The 18189-nt window shown below is 55.9% G+C and overlaps 1 protein-coding gene across 3 annotated transcripts in view; it reads left to right on the top strand.

Annotated features, from left to right (window-relative positions):
- The window catches only part of TMEM240 (transmembrane protein 240), a 13772-nt gene extending 1181 nt beyond the window's left edge, over positions 1-12591 (top strand). The window contains exons 1-4 of one of the 3 annotated variants that reach the window (XM_039727824.1): positions 113-169; positions 404-510; positions 10202-10410; positions 11833-12591. In XM_039727824.1, the coding sequence (XP_039583758.1) occupies positions 113-169; positions 404-510; positions 10202-10410; positions 11833-11981 (522 nt within the window). In that variant the 3' untranslated portion in view covers positions 11982-12591. Of the gene's footprint in view, positions 1-112; positions 170-403; positions 511-10201; positions 10411-11832 lie in introns of those variants that run through there. The other 2 variants (XM_039727826.1, XM_039727825.1) reach the window with 2 other exon arrangements.
- Positions 12592-18189: the final 5598 nt, after the last annotated feature.

The raw sequence follows: 18189 nt of genomic DNA, 5'->3' as shown, positions 1-18189 counted from the left end.
CACATTCGTGCGGGCAGCGAGCGCGATGCGCCCCGCGCCCGGCGCTGCGGAATAGCGCGGCCGCCGCTCGCCCTCCGCGGGCCGGGACCCCGCCGCCGGCCGTTCCCTCTTGATGTCCATGAATGCAAACACCATGATTTTCATGATCCTGGGCGCCTCTGTCGTTATGGTAAGAGATTTTTTGCTTATCTCCCCTCCCCTCCATGGTTCCCCCCCCCATCATCACCACCTCACCATCACCTCCCCGCCTCCCTTCCACCTTCCCCCGGCGCTGTCCCTCGGCCCGGGCACCTCCGTGCGTGTGTGCCCCGCTGTTCCCTCCATGCCTGGCAATCGGACTGGGGTCAGCGTTCCGCCCCGGCGCCCGGAGCTGACCCCATGCCTCGCTCGTGGGCTCTTACAGGCAATAGCTTGCTTGATGGACATGAACGCCTTGCTGGACAGATTTCACAATTACATCCTGCCGCACCTCCGGGGGGAGGACCGAGTTTGTCACTGCAACTGTGGAAGGTGAGTGACCTGCCCGGCGTCCCCTGCCCCCGGGGGGGAGGTGACAGCGACAGGAGCTGCTGCCTGCCAGCCCGGCTCCCCTTTCTGCATTCTGCCCGTGCCTCACCTTCCCCAGCAGCTCCTGCATGAGCAGGGAGAGGGGGGGTGGTGCTGGCGGTGGGGGTTGTTTGTTTTTTTATTTTCTGTGAGTTTGGGAGCGTGTTTTCCTCTGTGTGCGGAGGGAGAGTGAGTAACTTTGATTGCAGCGTTTGTCACTTTGCCTTTTGTCGGGCCGTGCTGGTGCCCAGGCTGTTTGTGCTCTGGGTGTTGCAGTCGCTGGTGGTTTGTGTGGCTCAGAAATGGAACTGGGGCTTGGGGGAAATGGGGATTTCCTCCGAGGAAAGAGGAATGGGAAGCAGAGGATCCCTGTCCAGGCTGGAACGTGGCTGCCCAGCAGCAAGGACAGAGTGGCTCGGTGGCTTTGCAATCAATCTTTTCCCTCCCTGTGGCTTTTCCTCCTGGCCACAGCGCCCTGAGGAGCCTGGGCTGTGCTTGGGGTGAGCCAGGGGTGCTGTGCACACTCCGTGCCTGCACAAAAACCTGCCTCGTTCTCCCCAAAAGCACCACTCCCGTTATCCCCGGAGTGCTGGGCTCACCAGTGGGACCCGCCTGCCCTGGGGTGTGCCAGGCTGAGCTCTGGGGGGTGAATCCCACCCTGCCCTGAGGGATGGCTGTCCCCGAGGCCTGGCTGCCCTCCGGTGCCTGGTTGCTCCCTGCCCGTGGGGTTGGAGAGCACCGAGGCCGTGCCAGCTAAAGGACAGGCTGGCACAGCCCTGCCTTGGCACACCCAGCCCTGGGGCTGAGCTTTGCCCCTCCTGCAGCTGCCAGCTGTGTCCTGCCTGCCCGTGTCACCTCCCCGTGGTGTCCCCGGAGCTGGAGCTGGGCTTGGAGAGGAGGAAAGGCTTTGCCTTCCTCGCCAGGGCTGCTCCTCATCCTCCTGGGACAGAGGAGGCAGCAGCAGGGCCTGGGGATGTGCAGCACCCTCAGCCCCTGGGGCATCTCCCTCCTAAAGCCACTCTGAAAAGCAAAAAAACTTCCACGGCGTCTCCCACCTGCTTTTGGCAAGGATCTGCTTTTTCTGAGCTGGTTTTCCGTGCTGTTTTTGGCTGGTTTGAGAGTTTTCCTCTGCTTCTTCCTCCGGTTTTTCTGGTCCTGGCCACAGCTCGTGTCAGCTCCTGGAGTGGCTCTCATTTCACGGAGTGAGAGGGCCTGGGGGGTGCTCTGGAGTGCCTGAGCAGTGCCAGGGCTGGCTGGTGGCTTGGCTGAGTGTCCCCTGTGCCCCAGGCTGGCTTGGTGGCAGGGTCACCCCCCTGCTCTGCCCCTGTGCCTGCAGAGATGCTCTCACAGGCTGCCCGTGGCACTCCCATGGCACCACCGGCTCCTTTCCTGGGAACTGCACACAAAAAACCTCCCAAACTTCCCAGAAGGGAGATGGGGGGAGGCAAAAAGCAAAGCTGATGCCCTGCCCCAGCTCTGTGGGAGCTGGCAGCAGTGGCTCCAGCCCAGGAGCCTGCTGTGAGCCGCTCCTCCCTGAGCAGCTCCCCTGGGCTGTGCCACCTTTGCCCTGCCCTGCTGCCCTCCTGGCAGCGTTTGGAGCCCTCTGGCTCCCAGGCTGGCAGTGCCCTGTCCCCCCTGGGGGCTGCCCAGGAGCCCTGAGCTCAGCCCTGGGCCGGGAGCAGCTCCCCCAGGCCGGGCTCAGTGGAGAAGTTTGAATTTGAATTTGCCAAAAAACCAGAGGGGATCCTCGGAGGAGGAGGGAGCTGCAGGGGATGGGGAAAAAATCAGGAAATGTTGCAGAAATGGAAGGGAAGGAGGGACTGGGGTGGATGGAGATGGGTGTGCAGGGGGCTGAGCTGCAATTAATGATCTCCCTGCTGCCCTGGCCTGGCCCACGGGGTCAGGCAGGCCAATAATTCAGTCAGAAGTGTTTGCTCTCCTCTCCTGGCTGTCTCCTTCCCCAGTCTGGGTGGAATTGTCCAGCTGGATGTGGGTGCCTGGCCCTGGAAGTGCTCTCCAGGAGCTGGAATTTGGGTCTGGGGGGCTGGGGCTGTCCCAAGGGTGCTGCTGTGGGCAGGGAGGGCTGGCTCCGTGTGCCAGCTGTGCCAGGGGACTGGGAGAGCATCCCCAGCTGGGAAAACTCTGCTGCCTCTGCTTGGCAAGGGGAGCTGAGCCCTGCCAGGCTGCCCTGGGTGCATCCCCAGCCTGATCCCATCCCTGGCACTGGGATCAGCCCTGCCAGGCTGTCCTGGGCACATCCTCATCCTGGATCCCACTGCCAGGCACTGGGATCAGCCCTGCCAGGCTGCCCTGGGTAATTCCTCAGCCTGATCCCATCCCTGGCACTGGGAAGGGGAGCTGAGCCCTGCCAGGCTGTCCTGGGCACATCCTCATCCTGGATCCCACTGCCAGGCACTGGGATCAGCCCTGCCAGGCTGTCCTGGATGTCCTGGGTAATTCCCCAGCCTGATCCCATTCCCAGGCATTGGGATCAGCCCTGCCAGGCTGTCCTGGGCACATCCCCAGCCTGATTCCACTCCCTGGCACTGGGATGGGCCCTGCCAGGATACCCTGGGTACATCCTTAACCTGATCCCACTCCCTGGCTTTGGGATCAGCCCTGCCAGGCTGTCCTGGGCACATCCTCATCCTGGATCCACTCCCTGGCACTGCGATCAGCCCTGCCAGGCTGTCCTGGGCACATCCTCATCCTGGATCCACTCCCTGGCACTGGGATCAGCCCTGCCAGGCTGTCCTGGCTGATTCCTCACCTGGATCCACTCCCTGGCACTGGGATCAGCCCTGCCAGGCTGTCCTGGGCACATCCCCAGCCTGATCCCACTCCCTGGCACTGGGAAGGGGAGCTGAGCCCTGCCAGGCTGCCCTGGGCACATCCCCAGCCTGATTCCACTGCCAGGCACTGGGATCAGCCCTGCCAGGCCGCCCTGGGCACATCCCCAGCCTGGCTCCTCACTCCCTGGCACGGGAAGGGCCCTGCCTGGTCCCAGCCCCCCTTTGGGGCTCCCCTGTCCCCGTCCCCTCCCCCAGCTCTGCCTGGAGCCTCTCTTGGTCCCTGGGGTGCTGGCAGGCAGCAGCGCCAGCTGTGCCAGATGTGCCCCCCGGGGGGCTCTGGGGTGACCCCGGGGCTCGGCCAGCAGGGCTGGCAGCTCCTCACGGGGCTCCTGGGGCTCTGTCCTGCGGGGCACGGCTGGCCCCGTGTGCCCTGGAGGGAGCCTGGCCCAGCAGGGCGGGCACAGGGACTGCTGCACGTGGCTTGGCAGTGGTTTGGGCACTCTGAACGTTGGTTTTCAGTGGTTTGGGCACTCTGAACGTTGGTTTTCAGTGGTTTGGGCACTCTGTGCCTGGGTTTTCAGTGGTTTTGGGCACTCTGTACATTGGTTTGCAGTGGTTTGGGCACTCTGTACGTTGGTTTTCAGTGGTTTGGGCACTCTGTACGTTGGTTTTTGCAGTGGTTTTAAGCATTCGTACATTTGCAGTGATTTTTAGCATTCTGTACATTATTTTTGCAGTGATTTTTAGCATTCTGTACATTATTTTTGCAGTGTTTTAACCATTCTGTACATGGGTTTGTAGTGATTTTTGGCATTCTGTACATCGTTTTTCAGTGTTTTTAACCATTCTGTACATTGTTTTTTGAAGTGGTTTTAACCACTCTGTACACCGTTTTTCAGTGTTTTAACCATTCTGTAAATTATTTTTGCAGTGTTGTTAAGCATTCTGCACACTGTTTTTACAGTGGTTTTAACCATTTTGTACATTGTTTTTTGCAGTGTTTTTAAGCATTCTCTACATTGGTTTTTGGAGTGTTTTTAACCATTCTGTACATTATTTTTCAGTGTTTTTAAGCATTCTGTACATAATTTTTGCTGCCCCAGGGATGTTCCTGTTTTAACCATTCTGCACATTATTTTTTGCAGTGTTTTTAACCATCCTGTACATGGTTTTTGCAGTGTTTAACCATTCTGTACACTGCTTTTGCAGTGTTTAACCATTCTGTACACTATTTTTGCAGTTTTTAACCATCCTGTACACTGGTTTTGCAGTGTTTAACCATCCTGTACACTGGTTTTGCAGTGTTTAACCATTTTGTACATGTTTTTTGCAGTGTTTAACCATCCTGTACACTGTTTTTGCAGTGTTTTTGCCCCCTCTGTGTGCTGGCAGTGCCTGGCAGGCCCAGGGCAGGGGGAAGGGAAGCAGCCCCAGGTCCAGGCTGATCCCCCTCTCCCTTCCCTGGGCTTGGGGCACTGGGGCTCTTTGCTGCCTTTTCAGGAGGATTTGCTGGGTGAGAGGGGCTGGGAGCTGTTTTGGGGTCTGTGCTGTCAGCTGGGAGCTGTGAAAGTTTGTGTTCGAGGGTCCCAGGACGAGGGAAGAATGAGAACCTTGATCCATGTTCCAAAAGGCTGATTTATTCTATTATTATATGATATTCTATTAAAATGATTTACCAAAACTATACTAAAAAGAACAGAGTGGAAAGGATCCGTCAGGAGGCTGGAAAGGACAGGAATGGGATGATAACAAAATCCTGTGGCTGCTCACAGGTGGCTGGGGTTGGTCACCAAGTGAAAACAATCCTCATGGGCTGATTGGAGATTAAACAGCCTCCAGACCACATCCACAGCCCTCAAACAGTTAATTGTTTACGTTTCTTTTCTGGGGTTTCTCGGCTACAACAGGAGAAAAATCCTGGCAGAGGATTTCCACAGAAATACCGTGGTGGCACCTGGGCTCTGCCAGGGGTGTTTGGTGAGGAGGTTCACTCCCTGCAGCGTTCTCCAATCCCAAATTAGCAACATAAATGATAGCCCCAAACTTATTCCAACTCATATCAGCAGAACTGTGGCATTCCCATGCCCTCTGAACAGAGAGAAGCTGTGAGAAAAGACATAAAAATTGTTTTTCCTTCTTCTCTGCTTGTCTCACAGCTTCTGTCCGTACAGAGGGCAGGAGAAAACCACACAAAACCACAATGGGGTGACAGAAATTATTACAAAAATCAATCTGCAGTTGGTGGCCACCCAAAGATGACATCCCAGCGGTGATGATCTGCATTTTGCTTCATTCTTTGCAGAGTTTGGGTTATTCCTTTTGCACCCAGCTGGGGTGGCTGCCCTGGGCCTGGGGCTGTGCAGCACCCTCAGCTCCTGGGCTCTCCCTCCCAAAGCCACTTGGAAAGGGAAAAAAACTTCCAGAGCGTCTCCCACCTGATTTGGCAAGGATCTGCCTTTCCTGAGCTGGTTTTCCTCTGTGTTTTTGGCTGGTTTGGGGGCCGGGACAGCCCTGGTGCCCACGTTTGCAGCTTTTGGGTGGCCCCGAGGCTCTGCTGGCACTCGGTGACCTGGGCTGGGCAGGGTCCCTGCTCTGCTGGCCCAGCTCTGAGGGGTGACAGGCGTGTCACCCGTGCAGGTGAGGTGTCACCACCGCGGGGCAGAGCTGCCAGCACCCCCGGGGCGTGGGAGAGCAGCCGGAGCTGGGAAAACTGGGCTGGGCTGGGCTGGGATGGGATGAACTGGGCTGGGATGAACTGGGATGGGCTGGGCTGGGCTGGAGAAGCAGCTCAGAGCCAGGGCTGGCATGGGATGGGATGGGATGGGATGGGATGGGATGGGATGGGATGGGATGGGATGGGATGGGATGGGATGGGCTGGGATGAACTGGGCTGGGCTGGAGAAGCAGCTCAGAGCCAGGGCTGGCACCTGAGAGAGCTGCTGCCTGTGACAGGGACAGTTCCTGTGGCACATCAGCCTCGGGAAGGGGTGACAGCCTGGGTGACAGCCTGGGGTGACAGCCTGGGTGACAGCCTGGGTGACAGCCTGGGGTGACAGCCAGGGGTGACAGCCTGGGTGACAGAGTGGGTGAAAGCCACAGGTGACAGCCAGGGGTGACAGCCATGGGTTACAGGCAGAGGTGACAGCCAGGGGTGGCAGACAGGGGTGACAGATAGGGGTGAAAGCCACGGGTGATAGCCACAGGTGACAGCCAGGGGTGACAGCCACGCTCCCTGCAGGGATGTGGCTGCTGGAGCTGATCCCTGGGCGAGCTTGGCACTCTCCATGCCAGCCTGTGGAGGCTCCAGGCTCTCCAAAGCCCTGTGCCAGGCTCTCCAAAGCCCTGTGCCAGGCTGTCCCAGCCCATTGTCCCTCCCTGCCCGGGCAGGGCTGTCCCCAGGGCGGGCAGGGCTGCTCCATCCCGGGCAGCACAGGGTCCCTGTGCGAGGAGCTGGCTGCTGGGCACAGCAAAAACACCAAAAGGAGTCACTGGAGGGAGCAGGTGACACCTGAAGAGATCAAGGAGCCACCAAAAGAGCCCCGTGGGCTCCCAGGTGGCTGCCCTGGAGGGAGCAGGGCCCTGCCGAGCTCTGGTGGGTGTGCTTCTTGTCTGTGCCCTTCTGGGTGACCTTGGCCGTCTGTCCCTCCCCGGAGCAGTGGCACAGTGTCACCCGGGTGCCAGCAGCCTGCAGCAGGGCCCTGCCAGCCCCGGGCCAGCCCTGCTGCCCCGGGGGTGCTCCTGCTGAGCCCCAAATCCCCAAACGCTGCCCCGGGGCAGGGCTGGGTCCGGCCGGGATGTGGCGGCTGCAGCGGGAGCCCGGCAGATGCGACGTGGCTGTCACTGTCACCTGCCCGGAGGGAGCCGGGCTCGGCCGGAGCTGCTGCGCTCCCTGTCCCCGTCCCTGTCCCTCCACATCCCTGTCCCCAACCCTCTCGCTGTCCCCATCCCCATTCACACCCTGTCCCCATCCCTGTCCCCATCCCTGTCCCTGTCGCTGTCTCCATATCTGTCCCTGTCCCCGTCCCCATCCCTCTCCCCTCCTCCCTGTCCCCATCCCTGTCCCTGTCGCTGTCTCCATATCTGTCCCTGTCTCCATCCCCATCCCTCTCCCCCCTTCCCTGTGCCCATCCCTGTCGCTGTCCCCATCCTCCCCCCCATCCCTGTCCCATCCCTGTCCCTGTCCCTGTCCCATCCCTGTCCCCGTCGCTGTCCCCGTCGCTGTCGCTGTCGCCGTGTCCAGCCCCCGGTGCCTTTCCCAGCCGCGCTGTGGCTGCAGCAGCGCCGCTCACCCAAGGTCACCGCAGGGGACAATAGCGCTGGGGACAGCCCGGCAGCGACAGAGCCCGGAGCCTCCCCCGAGCCACAGCCCGGGCACGGGGACAGCGGGCAGGCACACGGACATGTCTGGCTGTCTGTCTGTCTGTCACCCGAGCCGGTGGCAGCGGAGCCACCGGGAGCTGCTGGGCTGGGATGTCTGTCCCTGCCGCTTCTGTCTGTCCCTGCCACCTCTGTCTGTCCCTGCCGCTTCTGTCTGTCCCTGCCACCTCCGTCTGTCCCCACCATTTCTGTCCCCTGTGGAAGCTCCAGCACAGCCAGGGTGGGCACAGCCCGGGGTGTCCCGGGGATCTGGGGACAGAGGGACAGTGGGAGCTGTGTGCAGGGATTTGGGAACATGGGAGATGTGTGCAGGGATTTGGGGACAGAGGGACAGTGGGAGCTGTGTGCAGGGATTTGGGAACATGGGAGCTGTGTGCAGGGATTTGGGGACAATGGGAGATGTGTGCAGGGATTTGGGGACAGAGGGACATGGGAGCTGTGTGCAGGGATTTGGGGACAGGGGGACACGGGAAGTGCTCGCCTGTGCTCATGGGACCCCTCCCCATCCTTTTGGGGCCCCCTGTCCCTCCCGCAGCCCCTCCCCGGATTTCCCAGTGCCAGGAGAGGGACAGTGCCAGCTCCCAGCCTGGGGAGCAGGGCACCCTCAGCCCTGCTGCCACCAGAGCTGCCACCTCTGTCCCTGCCTTTCCCGGGGGCTGGTGGCCGTGCCAGCCCCGTGCCAGCCCCGTGCCAGCCCGGGGGGCACAGCTGGCCCCGTCAGGGCACGGCGGGGTCGGGGCTGTCTCGGAGCTTTGTTTGTGTCACTTTTTGGGCGTTCCTCAGCAGTGATTGTGGAGCATCTGCACCTCACGGGTATTGAGGCTGTGCCAGGGGAGGGGACAGGGACACGGGGACAGCCTGAACCCGGGGGCTGGTGGCCGTGCCAGCCCCGTGCCAGCCCCGTGCCAGCCCGGGGGGCACAGCTGGCCCCGTCAGGGCACGGCGGGGTCGGGGCTGTCTCGGAGCTTTGTTTGTGTCAGTTTTGGGCGTTCCTCAGCAGTGATTGTGGAGCATCTGCACCTCACGGGTATTGAGGCTGTGCCAGGGGAGGGGACAGGGACAGGGACACGGGGACAGCCTGAATGGGGGGCACTGGGGGTGCCAGGGCTGGGCTGGTGGAGGGCAGTGGGGCTGGGCACCACCTGCATGGGGCTGTGGTCACACCAGTGCCACCTGTGCCACCGGGGCAGGGACAGTGTCACCAGGGCAGGGACAGTGCCATCTGTGCCACCACAGCAGGGACAGTGCCACCAGGACAGGGACAGTGCCACCTGTGCCACCAGGGCAGGGACAGTGCCACCAGGACAGGGACAGTGTCACCTGTGCCACCGGGGCAGGGACAGTGCCACCAGGACAGGGACAGTGTCACCTGTGCCACCAGGACAGGGACAGTGCCACCAGGACAGGGACAGTGTCACCTGTGCCACCAGGACAGGGACAGTGCCACCTGTGCCACCACAGCAGGGACAGTGCCACCAGTGCCCATGCTGGTGTCATGTCCCCACACTTTAAAGGATTCAGGCTCTGAGTTTAGGATGAAATATGGCTTCAGGTTTTCTTATTTATTTCTTGCTTGCTTTCTTGGGCTTTGGGTTGGATTTTTTGGTTTGTTTTGGGGTTTTTTTGCGGGGGTTTGTTTGGGTTTCTTTTTGCGGAGATTTTTTGGGGGCTTTTTTTTTTGTTTGTTTGTTTTTTATTTAATTCTAAATGTAGCTCACAAACTATAGCCAATAATTACATTATAGCCACTACAGCCAATAAGGATAAAAGGCCCAGGCTCAGGGATTTTTGTGCTTTCCCTCCTTTTTTCTGCTTTCCTCTCTGCCAGCAGCACAAAGAGCCAGGGCAGCCCTTCTGCTGCTGGGGATGATGGGATTAAAACCAAACTAAGAATTCTCACTGATTTTTTACCATTTTTCCCCCTTTTCTGGCCAGGCACCACGTGCACTACTTGTGCTTTCCCTCCTTTTTTATGTTTTCCTCTCTGCTGGTAGCACAGAAAGTCAGGGCAGCCCTTCTGCTGGTGTGAGGAACTGAAAGTCAGGGCAGCCCTTCTGCTGGTGTGCAGAACTGGGATAAAAACCAAAATAAGAATTTGCACTGATTTTTCCCCATTTTCCCCCCATTTCTGGCCAGGCACCACGTGCACTACACGATCCCATCCATTGTGCTTTCTCTCCTTTTTTATGTTTTCCTCTCTGCTGGTAGCACAGAAAGCCAGGGCAGCCCTTCTGCTGGGGTGCAGAACCGGGATTAAACCCAAACTAAGAATTGTCACTGATTTTCCCCGTTTTCCCCCGTTTCTGGCCAGGCACCACGTGCACTACTTGTGCTTTCCCTCCTTTTTCATACTTTCCTCTCTGTTGCCAGCAGCACAAAGAGCCAGGGCAGCTCTTCTGCTGCTGGGGATGGTGTGCGGAACTGGGATTTAAACCAAACTAAGGATTTTCACTGATTTTCCCCATTTTCCCCCCGTTTCTGGCCAGGCACCACGTGCACTACGTGATCCCCTACGACGGGGACCAGTCGGTGGTGGACTCCTCGGAGAATTACTTTGTGACCGACAATGTGACCAAGCAGGAGATCGACCTGATGCTGGGGCTGCTGCTGGGCTTCTGCATCAGCTGGTTCCTGGTGTGGATGGACGGCGTGCTGCACTACGCCGTGCGCGCCTGGCGCGCCAGCCGCCGCTACGGTACGCTGCCCTGCCTCCTCCTCCTCGTCTGCATCATCCTCGTCTTCCTCGTCTTCATCTTCATCCTCGTCCTCATCTTCATCCTCGTCTTCATGTTCAGCTTCCTCGTCTTCATCATCTTCCTCATCCTCATCTTCATCTTCCTCGTCTTCATCATCTTCGTCTTCATCATCCTCGTCTTCATCTTCGTCTTCATCTTCATCTTCATCTTCTTCATCATCCTCGTCTTCATCTTCTGCATCCTCATCTTCCTCATCCTCATCTTCATCTTCTTCATCATCCTCGTCTTCATCTTCTGCATCCTCATCTTCCTCATCCTCATCTTCATCTGCCTCGTCTTCATCATCTTCGTCTTCATCATCCTCGTCTTCATCTTCTGCATCCTCATCTTCCTCATCCTCATCTTCATCTGCCTCGTCTTCATCATCTTCGTCTTCATCATCCTCGTCTTCATCTTCTGCATCCTCATCTTCCTCATCCTCATCTTCCTCATCCTTGTCTTCATCTTCCTCATCCTCGTCTTCATTTTCTTCATTGTCCTCATCTTCATCATCCTTATCTTCATCATCCTCATCTTCATCTTCTTCATTGTCCTTGTCTTCATCTTCATCTTCATCTTCATCTTCATCTTCATCTTCATCGTCTTCTCATCTTCATCATCTTTGTCATCTTTGTCATCTTCATAATCTTCCTGGTCTTCATCATCCTCATCATCTTCATCTTCATCTTCCTCATCTTCATTGTCTTCTCATCTTCATCATCCTCCTCTTCTCATCTTCATCTTCTCATCTTCATCATCTTTATCTTTATCATCTTCTCATCTTCGTCTTCCTCTTCATCTTCCTCATCTCCTCGTCTTCCTTGTCTTCATCTTCTTCTCATCTTCCTCATATTATTCTCTTCCTCCTCCACATCATCTTCTCATCTTCTTCCTCATCTCCTCTTCCTCCTCATCCTCCTCCTGGGGATGGACACAGAGCCCTGGGGACACAAAAACAGAGCCATGGGGACACCGAGCCCTGGTGGGGACACCGAGCCCTGGTGGCACAGCCTGACCCCATGTCCCCAAGCCCTGGTGACACCAAGCCCTGGTGGCCCGTCCTGACCCCGTGTCCCCATTCCCTGGTGTCCCCGAGCCCCGGTGTCCCCATTCCCTGGTGGTCCATCCTGACCCTATGTCCCTGACCCCATGTCCCCAAGCCCTGGTGGCCTGTCGTGACCCTGTGTCCCCATTCCCTGGTGTCCCCATTCCCTGGTGTGTCCCCATTCCCTGGTGTCCCCAAGCCCCGGTGGCCCATCGTGACCCTGTGTCCCCATTCCCTGGTGTCCCCATTCCCTGGTGGCCCATCGTGACCCTGTCTCCCCATTCCCCGGTGTCCCCAAGCCCTGGTGGCCCATCGTGACCCGTGTCCCCTCCCGCAGACTCCTCGTGGTCCTGGCTCCCGCGGTTCTGTAAGCTGAAGGAGCTGCGCAAGCGCCATCCGCGGCAGTACGAGGAGCCCACGGGCAACATGGTGCACATCAAACAGAAGCTGTACCACAACGGGCACCCCAGCCCCCGGCACCTCTGAGGGACCCCGGCGCCGCGCCCGCTTTTAACCAACACCGGACTCCTCTTCCTCCCGGGGCCGCCTCCGGATTGTCCCCACGGCAGCGCAGGACGCGGAATCGTCCCCGGGACGCCCGCGGGTGGACGCGCCACCATGCACAACTGAGCCGGTCCTGGGTGCTCTGCAGCCGAGGCTTTGCACTGTGTTCCACGTTTTATTGCCAGACTCGTGTATATATGTAAAAAAAAAAAAAAAAACAGAAAAAAGGGAAAAAAGAGAGATTTGCATTGTACTTTCAGCCGCCGCCCCGTCCTCCTGGCTGTCCTGCACATCCTGCTGGGAATGCTGGCCGAGGGATGGAGGTGGGACGGCACCAAGAAGATGCAGAGTGTCTCCTCCAGGAGCTCCAGCCCCCACAAAAAAACAATTTCTTTGCCCCTCCCGTGGCTGAAGGGCCTGGCTGGTCACAGGTTTGGAAGGGGGGAAGGCGCAGTGTCCCATTTTTGGGGTTTTTTTTTTGGTTTGGTTCACGTTCCGGGGGGGAAGGAAGGGCTGGGGATGGGTCAGGGGTTTGCTGTTTGTGTTGCTGCCACTGAAACCTGCCTTAAGCAGCCCCACCTGGGAGCCAGGGCACAGGGGCTGCTGCTGCTGCTGTGACCCCGTGTCCTCGGGTGGTGGCACCTCGGGTGGTGGCACCTTTGGAGGTGGCAGGGCTGCTGTCTGTCCCTAGAGGAGGGTGGGATGTGTCGGGTCTGATTCACCAACACCCCCCAGCCCTGGCCTGGGAGGAAAGGAGCTGCTCTGGCCCTCCTGCTGCAGGGTGAGCCTGGTTAAACACCCCAAAATCCTGGTGAAAACACCCCAAAAGTCTGGTTAAAATACTCCAAAAACCTGGTGAAAACGCCCCAAAAGTCTGGTTAAAATACTCCAAAAACCTGGTGAAAACACCCCAAAAGTCTGGTTAAAACACCCCAAAACCCCAAGAAGCAGCAAGAGGGGGCCCTGAGCAGCCTCTTCTTCTAGGGTGAGCCTGGTGAAAATGCCCCAAAAATCTGGTTAAGACACCCCAAAACCACAAAACCCAGCACAGAGGGAGCCCTGAGCAGGGTGAGCCTGGATAAAACACCCCAAAACCCCAAAGAGCAGCAAGAGGGGGCCCTGAGCAGGGTGAGCCTTGATAAAACACCCCAAAATCCTGGTGAAAACACCCCAAAATCCCAAAACCCAGCACAGAGGGAGCCCTGAGCAGGGTGAGCCTGGTTAAACACCCCAAAATCCTGGTTAAACACCCCAAAATCCCAAAGTGCAGCACAAAGTGCGTCCTGAGCAGCTTCTTGCATGGTGAGCCTGGTTAAACACCCCAAAATCCTGGTGAAAACACCCCAAAATCCCAAAAACCCAGCACAGAGGGAGCCCTGAGCAGGGTGAGCCTGGTTAAACACCCCAAAATCCTGGTTAAACATCCCAAAATCCTGGTTAAACACCCCAAAACCCAGCAGAGAGGGGTCCTGAGCAGGGTGAGCCTGGTTAAACACCCCAAAATCCTGGTTAAACACCCCAAAACCCAGCACAGAGGGGCCCTGAGCAGCCCCACTCCTGCTGCACCCCCTTCTTGTGGGGCAGAGCCCAAGCCCAAACCCTCCCCAAACATCCCAAACGTCCCCAAAGCTGAGTTAAACCGTGAGGAAGCTCCAGATGTGCTGCTGCTGGGCTGGGTTTTGGGGTGTGGATGGGATCAAGGCTCTCAGGGCACTGTCCAAAAAATTTAAAAAAAAAAGAAAACCAAACAAAAAACCCCAAAATCTCCTTTTAGGGCCGGCAGGAGCTGTGGGGTGGCTGCAGAGAGGATTTGTGAGCAGGGATAAAAAGGGAAATTCCATCCCCAGGAATCTGAACCCTCATCACTTCCCCTCCTTTCATCTTTCTGTATCCAGAAATGGGGAAAACACCTAAAGAATTGCCAGAAAAATCTCATTTTTTCCCACAGATTCCTTGAAATTCTCAGTGGCCTCCTGCAGTTTGGTGGCAGGGAAAGGACTCCACAACTCCTGCTCTCCCCTCCCTGCTCCATTTTCTGTGTTTTGGGGTCATTTTTAAAATTCCTTATACCCAGTTCAGTTAATTACAAGCCCCAAAACTGCCCAAATATTCCCATTTTTCTGCCATTCCCACTTTTGCTATTCCCTAGTGCCTCTTGCCTTGGAGCCCCAGGTTTTTTTTCTGGACCTGAATAATTTCCTGGTCCATATTTCTGTCTGTCTGTCTGTCATTCCTGGCTGTGATGTCCAAAATTCCTTAGGATCTAAGGAATGACTTTTCCTTGGGCAGTCATCAACAAGTGGGATTTTGTAGGGGAGAAAATTCCATTGGGATAAGGACAAAATATTGAGTCCCTGGAATGGGTTATGTAAAAAAAGGGGGGAAAAAAGCACTTTAAAATCAAATTTTCCACTGACTAAACTCAGCCTGAATGTAAAGCCTGGCTCTGCCCTGCTCTGGCAGCTGAGCTTGGTGGGAATATTAAAAATTAAGCAGTGGGAAAGGGTGAAGTGATGGCTCACACCTGTTGAGTTTGATCTGGTTGATCCATGGCAAAAATCCATCAAAATTTGAGGTCTAGAAGAGGGGGAATTTTTTTTAATATATAATAAAAATGTTCCTGTTGTAGAAAAAGAGATTTTAAAAAATCTGCTGGGTCTGGAGCTCTCAACTTTTGAACTTTTGTCTTGCTCAAACTTAGGCAAAAAAAACCAAAAAACAAAACAAAACAAAACAAAAAAACCCAAAATAAGAAATATTCTCAGTGCAATAAAATTTACTGGGAATAATTCCCTTTAATCCAGGGCAACCAGACAGGTTTTGTGGAGCACACACAAAACCAGTGGGATTAATCCTGGAGAATGATCATTTTTTATTAATGAGGGCCAAAATTCCTTCCTGTGCAGGGAGGCAATCCTGACCCAGCAGGTCTGCACACCAAAAATAACCCAAAAACCCCAAAATAGGAGAGTTTTCCCCAAAAGCCACAGCTCTGCCCTGCCTCCTCTTTGGGGAACGAGGAGCCAAGGCCCCAGAGAAGAAGGTGAAGGAGGCAGCTGGGTTTGGGGTGTTAGAGCTGGGTTTGGGGTGTTAGAGCTGGGTTTTGGGGTGTTAGAGCTGCGTTTTGGGGTGTTAGAGCTGAGTTTGGGGTGTTAGAGATGGTTTTGAAATGTTGTAGCTGGTTTTTGGGGTGTTACAGCTGGTTTTACATCTGGAATTTAGGGTTTCAAATCTGGGTTTCAGCTCTGGCATTTAGGGTTTCAGATCTGGGGTTCAGATTTGGGTTTTAGGGTTTCAAATCTGGGGTTTAGGGTTTCAGGTCTGGGTTTTAGGGTTTCAGGTCTGGGGTTTAGGGTTTCAAATCTGGGTTTAGGGTTTCAGATGTGGGTTTCAGGTCTGGGTTCCAAACCTGGGTTTCAGATCTGGGGTTCAGATCTGGATTTCAAGGTTTCAGCGGGATGGAAAGCAGGAATTGTCTGTGGGGCAGGGACACAAATCCCCTCAGCCCAGCTCCCGGGGAGCCCAGGAGGACGAGAGGAGGAAAGGGAAGGAGAGGAAGGAGAGGAAGAAGAGGAAAAGGGAGCAGAGGAGAGGAAGGAGACGAGAGCAAGAAGAGAGCGAAGCAGAGATGGAAGCAGAGAGGAAGAAGAGGAAAGGGAAGCAGAGGAAAATGACACAGAGGAGAGGGAGCAGAGGAGAGGAAGGAGAGGAGAGAAAGGGAGGAAGGAGAGGAAGAAGAGGAAAGGGAAGCAGAGAAGAGGAAGGAGATGGAAACGGAGCAGAGGAGAAGAAGAGGAAGAGAGGGAAGCAGAGGAGAGGAAGAAGAGGAAAAGGAAGCAGAGGAGAGGGAAATGTGGCAGAGCCAGGAGCAGCTGCTCACCCTGCCGGGCCGCGGGGACCCTGCTGTGTGTCCGTGTGTCCTGAGCTCTGTCCGTGTGTCCTGAGCTCTGTCCGTGTGTCTGAGCTCTGTCCGTGTGCCCTGAGCTCTGTCCGTGTGCCCTGAGCTCTGTGTCCGTGTGTCTGAGCTTGTCCGTGTGTCCTGAGCTCTGTCCGTGTGTCAGCGTGTGCCCCACATGGAGCCTGCCCCTCCCTGGCACCCATTCCTGTCCCAGAGGGGCTCCCAGCTCCAGGCTGGCACTCCCAGCAGGGTCCCTGCACTCACTCTGGGGTTTTCTCACTCCTGAAACACCAGGACAGAGCCCGGAGTGCTCTTTGCCCTCATTGTTCATCCTTTTTTTATTTAATTTTTTTTTTTTCCCTGCACCCAAACCACTTCTGCATCAGGCAGGGAGAGGCACAGCCCAGACCCCACCAGAGAGAGAGAGATTAAACTCTGCTCTAATCACAGAACCATCTCTACTGTGGTTGAAAAGCAATAATGGCTAATTTTATTTTTTATTTATTTCTTCAATCCACTTGCACAGGCAGATTTCACCCAGGGCTTTGTGCTCTGCAGTGGCTGGAGGGGTGGCAGCCCCTGCTGAGGGGGCAGCTGAAGGTGCAGAGAGCTGGGGCTGGGGGAGGCAATAGAAAAAAGCACACTGTGATTTTATTTGGGTCAACAAGTCGAGCGGATTTCAGCCATTCCTTCCCTTTCAACGAGATGTTTGTACAATAGAGAACCAGTCCAGCTCCTGGAACTAAGCCCATCCTTTGCTGTTTGTCAGTAAAATAGTTTTTTGCATGTTTTGCATCCGAGTGGTTTTTTTTTATCCCCCATCCCTTTAAACCCAGTGAATTTTTAAAAAATTGGGGCACCCCCAGAGCAGCAGCTCCCATTTTTGGGCAGGGGGGTCAGGGGGCTGGGGAGAGCTGTCCTGAGCTCTGAGGAAGGGCTGTGGGATTCCCCCAGTTCTGGGACACATTTCTGGCTCCTGCTGGCTGGGGAAACAGGGAAGCTCCGAGATCCAAGAGTGATTTAAAAGGAAAATATTTCAGTGTTCAGTTCTGGGTGCAAGCTGCCTGCAGAGAGGAGCCTGAGCCTCTGGTGCTCATTGTCTGGAAAAGCAGGGAAAGCAGGAAAAGCAGGAGAAGCAGGAGAAGCAGGAGAAGCAGGGAAAGCAGGGAAAGCAGGAGAAGCAGGAGAAGCAGGAAAAGCAGGAAAAGCAGGAGAAGCAGGAGAAGCAGGAGAAGCAGAGGAAAAGCAGAGGAATCTCAGCCCAGAGGAGGAGAATTGGGATCATTTCCCATCCAGCAGGATGAAATCTGAAAATCTGCACCAGAACTCCAACATCTGCTCCTTGCTGGCCCCACGGAGCAGCTCCCAGCCTGCCTGGGGCAACAAAAAAGTTCCTGCGGGATTTGTCCCACCACTGCGGGCACAGCTGGGCACACCTGGGCACATCTGGGCACACCTGGGCACAGCTGGGCACACCTGGGCACACCTGGGCACAGCTGGGCACACCTGGGCACAGCTGGGCATGTCCCAGGCTCGGCGCAGACAAAGCAGAGCGGAAAAGGAACCCCAGAGCAGAAAAGGAACCCCAGCACCCAAGAGAAGATTGTGAGTGGTTTGCCCAGGAATCCATCTGGGAATTTTGGGGATTTTTTGGGGAATAAAATTGGGGATTTTTTTGGAATGGATTTGGGGACTTTTGGGGAATGGATTTGGGGATGGAATCACCTCCAGGGGATGGAATCACCTCCAGGGATGGAATCACCTCCAGGGATGGAATCACCTCCAGGGATGGAATCACCTCCAGGATAAGGAATCACCTCCAGGATAAGGAATAACCTCCAGGAGATGGAATCACCTCCAGGATAAGGAATCACCTCCAGGATAAGGAATCACCTCCAGGATAAGGAATCACCTCCAGGGGATGGAATCACCTCCAGGACAAGGAATCACCTCCAGGGGATGGAATCCCCTCCAGGGAGAGGGGCAAGGACTGGACTGGCAAGGCAGGATTAGGGGAATTAGGGCTGAGGATGAAATAACAGCACAGTGTGACAGGTGACAGCCTTCTTATTATTAAAAAATATTCTAAAATTTTTATTATAATTCTTATTACTCTTCTTTTAATTATTATCAACAAATTTCATCTTATACCCTTTTAAGATTTTAAACTTTTACTTTTGCCTGGGGAGGGATTTGCAGGTTTAGGGCACAGTCAGGGATTGGAATCCCTGAAATCATTCCTTGGCAGGGGGTTCAGCAGTGGCTCTGCTCAGCTCCCATCTCCTGGGGTTT

This window comes from Passer montanus, unplaced genomic scaffold (genome assembly GCF_014805655.1).
Source record: "Passer montanus isolate IOZ18808 unplaced genomic scaffold, ASM1480565v1 scaffold62, whole genome shotgun sequence".
In the NCBI taxonomy this organism is placed as follows: Eukaryota; Metazoa; Chordata; class Aves; order Passeriformes; family Passeridae; genus Passer; species Passer montanus.
This window is presented reverse-complemented; position numbering and strand designations above follow the sequence as displayed.